The following is a 14,345-nucleotide window of genomic DNA, read 5'->3' on the forward strand; positions in this document are numbered from 1 at the left end:
ATAATACTGCTGTCAAAGATTGAATTCTATGTGTTTTGATATCCATTAACGAACCATTAGTAAGTAAAACCAGAGGTAATTCCATCAATAGAGTCTTTAAGAATCTTTACAAGTTTTCGATGAGCTAATTACGTGGGGAGAAAACCTACTTATAAGTATTTAGATTATCTCTGAAAAAGGTCGGCTAAGAGTTTAACTACACAACCATCGCTATTATAAATAACGAAATAAGGCGCTATTATAAATAACGAAATGATGAGTCACACTTAATCAACGATTAACCAATGTTAGAAAAAGAAGCCGCCATGTGAGATATTGAGTCACATTTATGCACAAATTTTTCTTTTGGATCTTTCAACCTAGATTTAACATAATTCTTATCAACAAAACTGGTGATTGGTATGGATAAATATATATTACATCTAGATAAGTATACATAAATATGTGTGTTGATGTACGTATTTAACTAAATATACATTCATTTAAAAAGCTCTGAAGTATAAAAAGAAATTAAATTCCCAATAAATAATAAATACATTATAATTATATAACAATACAAAAGTTATCTTATAAATTTGCAAATGTTATCATAAAAACTTCCAAATGTTATTATATAAATTTAAAAATGGACGATATATAAATACATTTTTATTTCTTAAAACGTAAAAGGTTAAATAACTAAGTTTGTATCAAGAGAACATCTCAGAATCAAAAAATGATAAATCCAAATTTATAGAAAACAAACCCATAATTTAATTGAAAAACTTCTTTATAAAACTATTATTGCTATCTTTCGTCATTAAATGAGGTCTAAGCTGTAGAACTATTCAGATGAGGGGGAACTGTTAATGGAGGGAGATGACCGAGAGGTAAAACTCCTTTTAACGGAGGTAAAGATGTTCCACTCAATTTTTTTGAAACTTTTTCTTCTAAGTTAGAATTAGTAGCTAAGTCAGCACGCGACATTATTTTTTTGGAAGGTTTGAGATTATAGTCTTCGTTATCCACAAACAAGTTCTTTTCAAGTTCTAAAACATCATTATCAGACTTTTGTTTTGGTAACATACCAACATTGTCTACATTTTTATCTACAAGAATATCGGCAGATCTTTCAGATTTTGTTGTAAGAGAAGCATTACTAGTTACTTGAGGTGCTCCTAGCGCCTGAAAAAAAACAAAAAAACATTTTGACTAGTTTCATTAGAAATTGATAGATTCACTAGACTGCTGAAAAATGTATAAATTACACTTTGAATGGTTGCAATAAATTAATACTATCAAGAAGTAAAGTAAACTAGTTTCTCCTGATACCTGAAATATTGAGGTCTGGTACTTATCTTTGTACTGTAAATCATCTGTATTGTTATTTGAAGAAAAAGACTGATTTAACCCAGGAAACTTTGAAACAATGGGATTAGTCATTGTTGAATTAGCTAAAGATGTGTTAGTTTCAAGAGGTCTTGGTGCATAACTACTTTGAGGATGTAACTGATTAGAATGATGATGAGGATACTCATCATAAGCAAATATTTGAGTTTGTGTTAACACCTGATTGTTTTCGATCTGTTCAAAATGGTTATTTTCTACTCTAGAAGGGATTTCCATTGACTGATGTGTAAAAATGCTTATTGCTGAGTTAGGATGTGGTGATGTTATTTGCATTTTGCTAGCAACAGAAGCTAACGGATTATCTTTGCCATTAAACACACTCTAGCAATATTAAACTAATTTCATGTAAACTTGAAATAGAAAAATTTTACAATACGAAAATGACTCTTTTATTTATTTTCATATTATTAGAAACCATATGCATAAAAGTTAGACTCTAAATAAACAAACCCATCAAAAAAGTTACTCACATCAGATTTAATAACTGAAAATAGTAATGTAAATTTCTTGTTTTCAGTAAGATCAACGGCTGGTGCATACATATGTTGGTCAAAATCATCTTTGGCATTTGGATCACTGTTTTCCATGATACCAATTTGTGATGTGCGAACATGATATGGAAAATTAGAGTTAGCTTGAGATGGACGAGTTAAAACCTAGCATTAGAGTTATTAACATGGCATATTAACAAGAACAAATAACAAAATAATGTATCTATGATAATATTTGTATTAAACTGTTTAAAATAAAAAATATTTCAAGCTATAATTCAGATTGACTGATTTAGATTACTCTTACTTGAGAATTTAAACTCAAAAACAAAATTTGAAAGCAAATATTTCTTTAACATTTTTTTGAAATAAAAGTGATAAACAAATAAAAATGAGCAAGAAAAAAACACTGATATAATTATTATCTTCAATATTCTGAATCAAGAAAAAATCATAATAAAACTTAAAACTTGAAAACAATAACAAAAATATAGATAACAGAAAAGTATTTACAAGGAAAAAAATGGATGCCATAAATGTAAGGGTTCTGTCAACAGCATTCATTACTTGAGCTCTATACGTAAAAATAGAATTATATGTCCAAATCTTCCCTTATCTTAAAAAAAAATCTTATGTAAAAATATGACTTTATATAAAAAAGTAACCTCATGTATGGATCAAAAGCATATGAAGCCAACAAGACCACCACTGGTGCACTGAGAAACCTGTAATTTCATAGATAAGTATGTGCATAATTGAAAAAAAAGTTAAACTTTAATTTCAAACTATCTACTTACTACAATCAAGTAATTTTTTCTTCTGTGCTTCACAAAAAAACAACTCTTAAAAACAATTTTGATGAACCATCAAAAGGAGGCTGACCACTACATAAATATAATCTAAACAAAAGCTAATTTAAGCAAACAGAAACAAAAGTAAAAAAAAAACCTCACCATAATGAATAGAACAACCAAAATGGGAAATAAAAAATTCTCTTTTGAGGATAATTCTTTAGAGTAAAGTAAACACCATAGCAAAACCAAACCCAAGCCTAGAAGTAAATTAACTTAATTAATCTACATTAGTATATATATATTTTTTTTAATAAAAAAAAATATTTTTTTCAGATTCATTTACAATTAAATTATACTCTAACTCTTCTCAATTTAAAATGCTTTCTCACAGAAACCACATAAAGAAAAACTTTTTTAAAACAGTAGTTTTCTTTTGTGCAGTTTTGGCAACACCCACTATCATTTTCAGGAATGAATAAACAAGCATCATTTATAAATCTTTTCCTGATTTATATACTATATTTATAAGTGTAAAAGCTGACCTCCTACAATAAACTTATAGAGTAACTAAATATTTTATAATTGGATGTATTTATAACTCAAGATATATTTTCCACAAATTATTATTTCAGTTTTCTTAAGTTCTTAAGGAACGCATTCAAAACAGTTTAAAGTCTCAACTTATACACCAGCATATATGGCATAACAATATTAAAAAACATACCAACATATATATAAATTATAATATAACAGAACTATATTTTTTAACATAAAATGTTAAAAAAAATAACTCTATTATATTGATAATTTCTAAGAATGAAGATAATAAGAATTTCCAAGAATGAACCACTTACAATAATCCTAAGTATACATATTCCAATTCCTGCAGGACTCTCGTACAAGTAAAGAATGCGACCTGGATCAAATGACTGTAAACAAAAATTTTCAAAACAATACTAAACCTATACCTATATTGATAAATAATTGCAGACACTTATGCCATAACTACATCTGGTAAAAATATTGCTAGACTAACGAAATGATTATTTTTCTTAGAAGAGACTTTTTGGAATAAATTAAAATTTTTCAATCCAAGTATTTTTTAACAACTAATTGTTCTTATAAAAACGTAAATTATTTTAAAATTGATTCTTTTTAATTTTTTGCTAAAGGCCTTTAATTTGATTTTAAAAGTTAAGATTGATAAAAAAATATAATTAGTATCTATTGTGATGATAATAACTTGATATCATGATAATAACTTGTTTGTGTTGATAAACCCACAAATACAGAGATTTACAGTTAGCATGTGTGCTTTTAAAACTTAAATCCATGAATAATCATTATAATAATTAAATTTTAAGTTCATCTAAAATTAAATATAAGTATCATAGGAGTAAAAAAGTTAAAAACTTGCATACTAAGACCAATACATTTGTCAGATTTATTTTAAAAAATCATACCTTGGCTTCATAAATAAACAATGCAACATAGGTGATAATATACAAGGTGGAAAAAACTGACAGTTTAACCTGCCCTAGAGCACTGATTTTTCCTCTAGAAACATGTAAATGATATTCATCTTACTACTAAAAAATCATACAATCCTCTGCATCACAACATTAAATTAGTTTAACAAGTTGCAAGCCTTATAAACTATATTAAAATTGTCTTGAACAAAGACAAAAAAATCAATACCTTGTTACTGTAAAACCTTTCCCGAGCAATATGAAAAGAATGACAAATATGAGATCACTAATGCAATGGATTCCCCTGGCTACATATAAAAAATTTTGGTAACTATGATTTTGTTAAGCAACTATGTTGTTAAGTAATAATCATTCTGCTGTAAAACTATAATTTAATAAAAATAGTGGCATTACCATTAAATATTTTGAAAAATATCAATCTTACCTAAATTTTTTACACCTTGACGAGGCTTTCCAGTAGTTCCATAATCTGCATAATATCCAATATTGATAACAATTGACAACACTGAAGCAAAATAGTGAAAATTAATACCCTTAATATTGTTTGTTTGTTAAGTAAAAATTTAATCAAAAATAAATTATAAATTTTTTAACATAAAACAAGTGAGGAGATTATCTTTTAAACTGAAGTTAAACTTTTACTTGACTGAAAAAAAAAAAAAATGTTAAATTAATTTTTGAAGCAAAAAAAAAAAGAAAAAAAAAAAGTACACTCAAAAAATGCCACAGCAACAAACATTTTGTAAGTTGTATGAAACAGTTGTCGGCGCCGTAATAAAACTAAAAGAAAAATGATTGTAAATTATAAATAACTTAAAAACTTCTTATCAATATTTAAATTTATAATTTTAAATTTATGTTTCAAAAATACTTACACGCTACTAAAAGAGTCAGCATAAACACAATGAAAGATAGAACAAAAAATATAATCTCTGTCTGCAAGATATCTGAACAAAAAAATAGGTATTATCATTTTTTGCCATTCAACAAATTAAAAATTCAGAATAAAAAATTAAAAAAAATATTATTCAACTGTATTTAACAATAACAGACAAAAGCAATTACTTGTTTCATCAGCAGAAAAATGTTTAGTCCAAAAATTGTCACCATTGGTCATTTCTAAAGTGAACTTTAGAGAAAGCCCCTAAAATTAATAGTTAGAAATTGAAATAAATTAAAACAAATAAATTGATCACTATATGTGTATATCTGTAGTAAATTATATTATACAACAACCTAAAAACATGCAAAGAATTAGTTAATTAGATAACAAAAATGAAAGATTACAATAAGAAGTTATACTGAATAAGAAGTTACAGGAAAAACATTTAAGCTGAAACACAAATGGAGAGATTTTATTCTGATTGAATTCTCTTAAAAAGTAAAAACTATCACTAAAAATAATTAACAACTTCATCACCTGTGTTGACCCACATCTTGAGACAACTATATACCACCATCTAGCTCGACTTGCTTTAAAATTCCTTTTACCTAAAACTTTTTAATGAATAAAAATCTCATAAAAACATATTAACAGCTATGAATATGTGCACTTTTATTTACATAAAAAAAAAGGTCAAAATGTTTTACAGCATAAATTTTTCTTGCTAAAATCATTTCAGAATTACTTTTTTTAAATCTAATACCTTCTATATTTACATCTTCAAGATTTAGAAATATAACATGTACTGTATTAATTAAAATTCGAAATATTTAATGCACAAGGACATACTATTAATAACAAGTGTCTTTTTTGCTGAAAATATCTTCATTTAGGAATACAAAAGTATCATACCATAACACGTCAATTGTTGGTTTGTAATTTGTAAACTTTGTGAACAGTTTCTATTTGAAACTGAGTCGAGATCCATTATTTGGTTATTCTTAGGGATAGTGACAGAACGCTTTTGAGTACAAGTCTAAAATAAAACTTAACAAACTTTTATGCTATTTAATTATCTATATATATTTTGTGTAAATATATAAGTATTAGAGTGCTGTGAAAAACTGAAAGGTGGAAAAATAAGTTGGGTCACACTTGCTTTTGTTCTATCCCCCATTTGAACCATTTTGGGAGATTTTTTTTTAAAAAACTAGAGGTAGTGCAATTTTGAATAATAAATGTTGTTGCAATGGAAGAAAGAAGAAATAGTTAATAATTTTGTTCCTTCACAAATAAAATTGTTGCATAAAAAAAACCAAATAAAGTATCATGACTTAAAAAAGTTCCAGTTATTCTTAATTTAATTCTTATATTATTATGTAATGCATTGTTTATTTCAAGAATTTTTTCAAAATCATACTTTGATGGCTCCAGAAAGGCTTTCCAATAAGTGGTGACAACCTGCAAGAGGTATTGCTTTTGCTTTTTGTCTTTTGTTGTATAAGAGTTGAAGCTCTGGATTAAAGCAAGTCTTCTTTCTGCATAGCCATTTACTACTTTTATCTGCCTGGCAGTTTTCCTAAACTGAATATAAATTGGATCCATAAGGTGGGTGGCATTGAGAGAAAAACTTGAGCCTCCTCTGCCCCATTGACAATGAGAAGGTCAAAAAAATAAGATGTTTGGTTTATAACATATGACTCCAGTGGGTTTTCCAAGTTGAATGTTTTCAAATTTCTTTGGTGACTTTTTCTTTTCACCAACACTTAAGCTTCTTAATCATGGCAGTTTTTAATTGTTTTTGTATGAACCTCAATACAATATTGTTCAGAAAAATACCATACTTTTCTTTTGAAGGCTGCCATTGCTGAATCTCTAATAGAATTGTTGCAGCTATAATCATTCATAAATCTCAACAGTCTCAAGTTATTATATAGGGCTTTTTCTGCCTAGTAAGTTTCATGAAAAATTTTTCCATAAACTATAGCAACAAACAGGCTGATGCCAATCAAAGCTTTTCTTTCAAGAGGGGTGAGTCAGATTTTTGAAAAGGAGGATTTTAATGCATTGATGATTATTTTTTACAGCTTCTTTGTAGTGTGCAACCATTTAATATGCAAAAAAACTTTTTTTTGGCCATTTATGTTAGAAGAGTTAGTAGAAAAATCAATAAGTAGCTATACACAACACAATACAATGATGTGATATTTGTTGATTTTTAATATTTTTCATCCTTCTTTTTTTGATTGTCAATATCCTTTACAAGCTGGTGATTATCTCTTGATGAAGAAGATACAAAGGGAGCTTTAAATTCTTAAACTTAATTCTTCACATAAATCTGAATAGCAAAAAATATTTTTAAGACTGCTTTTTTTCTCTCTTTGTTAGTTTAAATTTTCTTCATACATGCCCTTAGCCATGCAATTATCTTTGTGAAGTACTGCAAGTACCCTTTAGTGAACCACACATAGAAACTCCTCCTCAGAAAATCGTCAGCTCAAAGAGTTCTTTGTAGTCATATTGTGGTTGAAACTTGGGAACACCAAGAAGTTAGTGAACGCCTACTCCAGATATTATAATTGGTAAGCAGTCAACAGTTTCTCTACCATCAATATCCTTGAGCAACTTTCCATCCCATTGACTGGTTAGAGGAACATCAGCTTTCAACTCCTGCTTTAAACCTTTTGCAAATTTTTCTCAGCTTTTATTTGCTCTAGATAAATTGAAGCTGAATTAGTATTACAATCTGCAGAATTATAACCATTGAATAACTAGACAAAAGATATTTGTCCAACAAGCAAATTGTTAGTAGCATTTCTGGTTATAATGTAAATATTATCTCTAGAACGGAGTCACTAGATTAGATGAAATCATAGTTAAGTTAGATCTTTAAGATATTAGTTCAAAACTAAATCTTTATCAAGCTGTTGCTCATTAGCTTTAAAAAACTCCTAAGCAAAAAATGCCATGTTCATACAAACTAGCTAAAGCAATGCCACAGATTGTGATAGTCATATGAAACCTCTTTCTGAACTTGAGTGTTGGTTTCTATTTGACGAATTGAAACTCACAATCCTTAAAATGGAATAGTTTAAATAAATCCTTAAAACTAGGAGCAATATCCACTTTATGCAATTAATGATTGTGTAGAAAGGGGATTTAAACTTGACTAGGATTTTCTAAAGTCTTTTAGGCATGAAAGTGGCAAGCAGGCAACACTTTTAGCTGTTGCAAGTCAAAAATAAACCACATTAAAATAAGCAGTTAAATCTAGTCTTAAAGATTTTATATAGCAGCAATTTATCTTTTTATTACCAATCATACATTTGAAAAACTGTAATGATTTGAACCCAATAAAATCCTTAATAATTATCAAAAAAGAGAAATAATAAAGTTGTTTATATTGTTTCAATTTTACACAACTTATAGCGAGCTGTAACTTGTAAGTATAAATTAAAAAACTGTTTTGAACTGTTTTGATTTTGATAAATCATATTAAGCAAGTGCAAATGTCCTACTTTTATTGCTTGGTTGCAACAATTTTTTAATATAAAAGCCTATTTGTACAAAATATTTTTGTGAGATGCTTAAACTGAAGTGCTATCTGGATTGAACAGGGAAAGAGTAACTAATTAAATATAGTGATAGATAGCTGCACACCATGTGCAAAAAAAAACAAAAAAAACCCAGAGTCCTCTAACCACAATCTAGTAAAACCCAGGTGATATAGTATATAATATTGTAGAAATAGTTATTATGATATATACATTGCTCATTAATATGCTTACCATTTCTTGATGAGGATAAACTTGTGGCCACTGATCATCAAAATAAAAAATAAGTTCTTGACAACAGGCTTCCTTTAAGAAAAAAAAAAAAAAACTTTAAAATTTTGAAATGTACAACATTTGCAGCCTGCATTAGTTTTTTTAATTGATTGGAATATTTTAATAACCAAAAAATTTAAAATATCAAAATTAAAATTAATGAAAAATCTAGACTTTTTTCACAGTCTTTTTCAATTATTTTTTGTTATTTACTGAAAAAAAAAAGGTTCAAGCAAAACTGAATCAATAAAATTAATCACATTAGAAAGCACTGTAAACCATATATATTTAATTATTATCTTTCAGTTTAATGATATAAGAATAATCAGTTGACATTTAACTTTATTTATCATCTGAATAAATTACTCATAACAACTTTACATATTTTACAAAAATATTCTCAAAAGATTCATCAAATGCAAATTTCAAAACACAATCATCTATTAAATTTTGCCTTACCAAAAATTACAAAAAGAACAAAAAGTGAATATGACAATTTAACTATTCAAAATTGGTAAAATTAGTTTTAATTTTAAATCATTATTGATGATTAAGTAAAATCTAGCATAAATGGATTAATAGCGATGAATTAGTAATTAGGGATTCTATATAAGACAAGTATCAAATTATGTTGTAGGTTTTGCTAAGAGTGGGTACCTAGGAAAAATTAATGATATCTTTTTACCAGTTGATAAAAACACAGATCAAGTGAATGGTAAGTTTCCGTACAATTTAGGAGCAGCACTTTATTTAAAACAATATTTTTAACAGCAGTTTGTAGAATTTACTATTTTCAAATCTAAACTTTCTTTTCTCCAGTTGGTAAATAGGAGCTTTGCAAATGCTAAATATACTACATCACTTTCAAGCAGAATACACCATTGAACCTATATATTTACCAGGTCATTCTTTATATATACTTAAGCCATTAACTGCTGGACACACACATATATACATATAGGATTTAGAGTTTTAAAAATTATAAATGAAAAATTAGAAATCAAAAAAGTTAAGTGAAAAGTTTTAAATTAAAAATCAGAAATAAAAAATAATATAGTTATGTCAAAATTAACCTCTTTTTATGTTGCCAAAGAAATGCTTTGCTCTTCATTTACTTTCATTACAGTTAGAGAAATAAGTATTTGAACAAAACATTTTATTATGGAAAATAAACTTTGTCAGGTTATTTCAGAAAAAAATAACTTTATAAAAATAAAAAATATGCTTATTCTGAAAGAAAATTTTATTACGAATTCAATATTCACAAAAAATATATATCGATAATAATATTTAACTGATAAAAAAATTAAGATACATTTAAACTATGCAATTTTTTAGCATCAAATAAGTATCTGAACAAAATTTTAAAGATTAAGGCTTAAAGATTAACACTTCTCAGAGTAATTATTTTTATAACTTTTTAATATTAGTTGGACCACCTTTAGCTTTTATGACTTCTGCAAGTCAACATTACATTGATTCAACTAACTTCTTTGTCATATCTGAGTCGATATCAGGCCAAGCTTCTTGGAGCATGATCTTTAGCTCTTCTTTTCTTTTTAGACATCATGTGCCACATTTTTTATCCAGAATTGGATTGCGTTGGCCATTCAAGCAACTCAATTTGCTTTTGGATAAAAAAACTCTTTTGCTTTCTTTGATGTATGTTTAGGGTCACTGTCTTGTTGGAAAATAAAATGTTTTCATAACCACAGTTTTTTAGTTGAAGCCAGAAGATTTTTATTGAGAATGTTAACATAAACCTCAGAGTCCATAATTCCATCAATAAACTTTAGTTTTCCTGTTCCATTCCAAGCCATTGATCCCCATACCATAACATTGCCTCCACTAAAATTTACTGGGCCTTGAATACCCTGAGTGTGAATGCTTCACCTTTTTTTCTCCATACTTTTTGAGCTCCATCGGACTTCACAAGATTAAATTTTGACTCATCCATACACAAAACTTTCCTCCAGAATGATACCGGCATATTTACATTTTTTTTAGCAAATGCAAGTGTTCATTTTTGATGGATTTTTGAAAGGAATGGTTTTTTGCATGGAACTCTTGCTTTGAATCCACTTTCTTTCAATCGATTTGAAATAGTAAATGGGCTCACTTGTAACCCAAAATCTTTCTCAAGGAGGCTTGACACTTTTGGTGCTGATAAAAAGCGAATTTTTTGTACCATCTTGATGATTTGTCAATCTATTCCTGATGTTGTTTTGTGCTTAGCTCCAAATCTTGGCTGATTTTGCACATATCCAAATATATTGTACTTTTAATCAGATTGCTGATGGTTCCTAATGCCATTCCAGTTGCATTATTTACCAACCTAAATGTTTTACCTTGCTTGAACAAGTCAATAACCAAATTGCACTGAGCTTGGGACCATTCCTTGATTTTAACTCCCATACTTGATAATATCAATGGTAAATCAAATGAATTTTAAAAAATATCAGTTAATTGCTAAAAATTACTCGTTGTAAAACAACAATATTTCTAAAACTATTGTTTTAAAAACTTTTTTAATGATCAATTTCAAAACTTCATTTACAAAACAATATGTTGGGATAATTATTTTTCGTTGAAGTTTTAACACTCCTTTAGGAATCATTAAATTTTAGCAACGCAAGTTAATTACAGTTGATTAATTTTTTGCTATGTAAAATTGTGATTAAATTTGCTTTTAGAATAATTATAAAAGTATTTATCAAAAGCATATGTTTTTCTGAAATAACCTGGCAAAGTTTATTTTTCACAATAAAATGTTTTGTTCAGATACTTATTTCTCTGACTGTAACTTTTTATAACTTTTAAGAACTTCAGACCACTATATGCACTATATGTCAAAAAAATAAATAAATAAAAAGAAAAAATAAAATAAAAATAACATACCTTTGGATACTCAAAATTAAAAGCTATAGCTCCATTTTGTGAAAGGTAACAAAATCGTGCAATAAAAGTCCAATCCTAAATTTATAAATAAATATTATTTCCTGGTAAGCAACAAATTACAACATAATTAACATCATGATTAGGCCTGATGGCAAATCATACATCAATGATCATATTTTATGTTTTACAAGTCAAGAAAGCAGACAGTTTTGACAACCGTGTATTTGACTGTTAACAGTCACATGAAAGGCTATTTATCAAATATATATTGAAGTATGTAACTTTATTTTAGAAGAGTTGGAAAGTTATATATATATATATATTGTAATAATAAAGAACTCCATGTTTAAGGCACATAATTTTTATATTGCAACAATAATTGTCATCTGTAGAGTAAACATTGATTTCTTACAGCAGCATTTCATTGAAACATAAATTTCAATTTTTTAAAATCAACTTAAGTTGTATTATCTAATATATAGGTTTGATTTATTTTTAAAGCTTGTGATATATAAATGTATTGAGCTTAACATTTCTGTCTTTAACAATGAACGTAACTAAAGAAATATTGTAAACCTGAATAGTTTTCAATTCTCCTTCGATAATCAATGACACTGTCTTGAATGGAAAATATCCTAAAAGTACTAAAGAAAGCCATCGTATTACGTATAAAGGTTTCATTATAATCTACTTCAAAATGTATGCAAATTAATCTCATGAAAACAGCATTAATAAGGCAGCCATTATGTTTGCGGAAGAACTTCTATAATCAAAAGATATCTGGGGGTTATTCATAATATAAATAGCTCATAAATATTCTTTCATTTACAAATAGCAGAACCCAAAAATTCCCATACAAGACAAAATGGAATTTTAAACAGAATGAAAATAACTTTTCAAATTTGATTCATTTAATTCATTTTTTTTGGTAAAAAAGAGTTTGTAAAACAAAAAGATCTTAAAAAAACCATAGCAACCATTGCTTCGCTTACGGTTTTTTTTAAAGTTAATTTTTGATGAGTTGAATTTAAATAAGAACCAACGTGTGTTGATGTATATTTGAATTAGACTTATGTTATATTTATGAATTAATCGGTAGTTAATGCAATTATATATTTTTTTTTAAACTATGAAACACATCCTTTTCATATATATATATATATATATATATATATATATATATATATATATATATATATATATATATATATATATATATATATATATATATATATATATATATATATATATATATATATATATATATATATATGTATATATAGCAATTTTATAAAAGACACAACTTTATGATTTGAGTTTCCATCATTTTCTAGTCAGTCTAAATTTCGTAAAGAAAAATTCTTAGATTGATTACATGCTGGGTAATGGCAAATACATCAAGTTAAAGAAAAATACGAGCGACATATTTAAGATAAAATACTTCGTTCGTATTTGTACGCATGTCTATATAAAATAAATGTTGGAAAGAGTTTCTTATGACGTCGACTAAACTCAAGTGTGTAATATCTACTGCAAAGAAATCAAACTATTTGAGAAAAAAGCAGTAAAAATTGACGAGCGAAAGACAGTAAATAAATAAAAGGAAATAGAGCATAAACATAAAATATCTAAATGCATAAAAAATAATCGGTTTGTGTGACTACCGTCACAAGTGATTTTAGCAAATTATATGTATTTAGTAAAAATAAAGCAAAAAAAAGTAAAGCAAAAAAAGAAAGCAACGAAGAATCTAACATATAATTTTTTTTAAAAAAAACAAAAACTGTCATAGAGAGTAGGAACAATCATTTTCAAACAAAAAACACGATAAATACTCGACATTTTTACACCGAAGCCTTGATTCCGACTTTTTCATACTCGTACTTTTTGTACAACCTCTACAGGGTCCTTCTGTAAGTGCTTGGTAATGAATATCTCCATCTTCAAATAAATTTTCATGTGCTGTTCTTTACTCTCTATTTATTTAGTCACGACCAATGTTTCTCGATGTAGTTTAATTAAGGATAAAAACTTACAAATAATATATATCATATATATCATATCATGTAGGGTGAAAAATAAATATAGAAACATCTAATTTATCTACAGATACCAAATTTTAGTAATGTCTAATCATATTGTTTATAAGGCTGCCAAAAATGTATTGATATTATATGCGAAAACCACAGGGGGAAGCAGCAGTCACATTAAACTTATCGCCCTCAGTCTGATAGATAAACAATCAAAGTTTGTTTTGAATAAAATTTTAAGTGAAAAAATTGAGCAGTTCAAAAGGAAACTGAAAAAAAAATTCAACTCAAACAATGGAAAAACGATCGTACTTTAAAAGTTCCATTTTGTATTTAACGATGCTTTCAAATGTTGAAAAATCTTTAGGTCCTAATCCATTTATTACATCGTGAATTTTCTACGTAAACATTTACTAAAAAAAGGGGGTGTGCGATGTTTCAATATACTTATTTGAATTTGTTGTTTTTTGTTCATTTCCCATACACGTTTCTCGTTTCTCTTATTTTTCCATTTTTGGATTTTCTACCCTTATTTGTCACCTT

At 27.1% G+C, this 14,345-nt stretch overlaps 1 protein-coding gene across 3 annotated transcripts; it reads right to left on the reverse strand.

Moving 5' to 3' along the window:
- Nucleotides 1–396: 396 nt before the first annotated feature.
- On the reverse strand, nt 397–14,227 carry LOC145191216 (transmembrane protein 145-like). Of its 3 annotated transcripts, none has more exons than XM_090067362.1 (18): nt 14,115–14,227; nt 11,773–11,847; nt 8,836–8,907; nt 5,960–6,083; nt 5,585–5,661; nt 5,230–5,308; nt 5,040–5,111; nt 4,876–4,944; nt 4,589–4,669; nt 4,373–4,451; nt 4,138–4,231; nt 3,529–3,603; nt 2,834–2,931; nt 2,546–2,605; nt 2,394–2,454; nt 1,860–2,045; nt 1,312–1,710; nt 397–1,164 (listed from the first exon to the last, which is right to left on the reverse strand). In XM_090067362.1, the coding sequence occupies exons 3-18, from the start codon at nt 8,836–8,838 to the stop codon at nt 811–813; spliced, it is 1,911 nt and encodes a 636-aa protein (XP_089923488.1). In that variant the 5' UTR covers nt 8,839–8,907; nt 11,773–11,847; nt 14,115–14,227; the 3' UTR covers nt 397–810. The 3 variants fall into 3 exon arrangements, with proteins under 3 accessions (XP_089923488.1, XP_089923487.1, XP_089923489.1); XM_090067361.1 differs by lacking the exon at nt 14,115–14,227 and adding an exon at nt 12,349–12,656; XM_090067363.1 differs by lacking the exons at nt 1,312–1,710; nt 14,115–14,227 and adding an exon at nt 12,349–12,656.
- Between the last annotated feature and the right edge of the window lie 118 nt (nt 14,228–14,345).

This window comes from Hydra viridissima, unplaced genomic scaffold, assembly GCF_058129835.1.
Source record: "Hydra viridissima isolate aposymbiotic clone 2 unplaced genomic scaffold, HvirCarnegie_v1 scaffold_11, whole genome shotgun sequence".
Classification (NCBI taxonomy): Eukaryota; Metazoa; Cnidaria; class Hydrozoa; order Anthoathecata; family Hydridae; genus Hydra; species Hydra viridissima.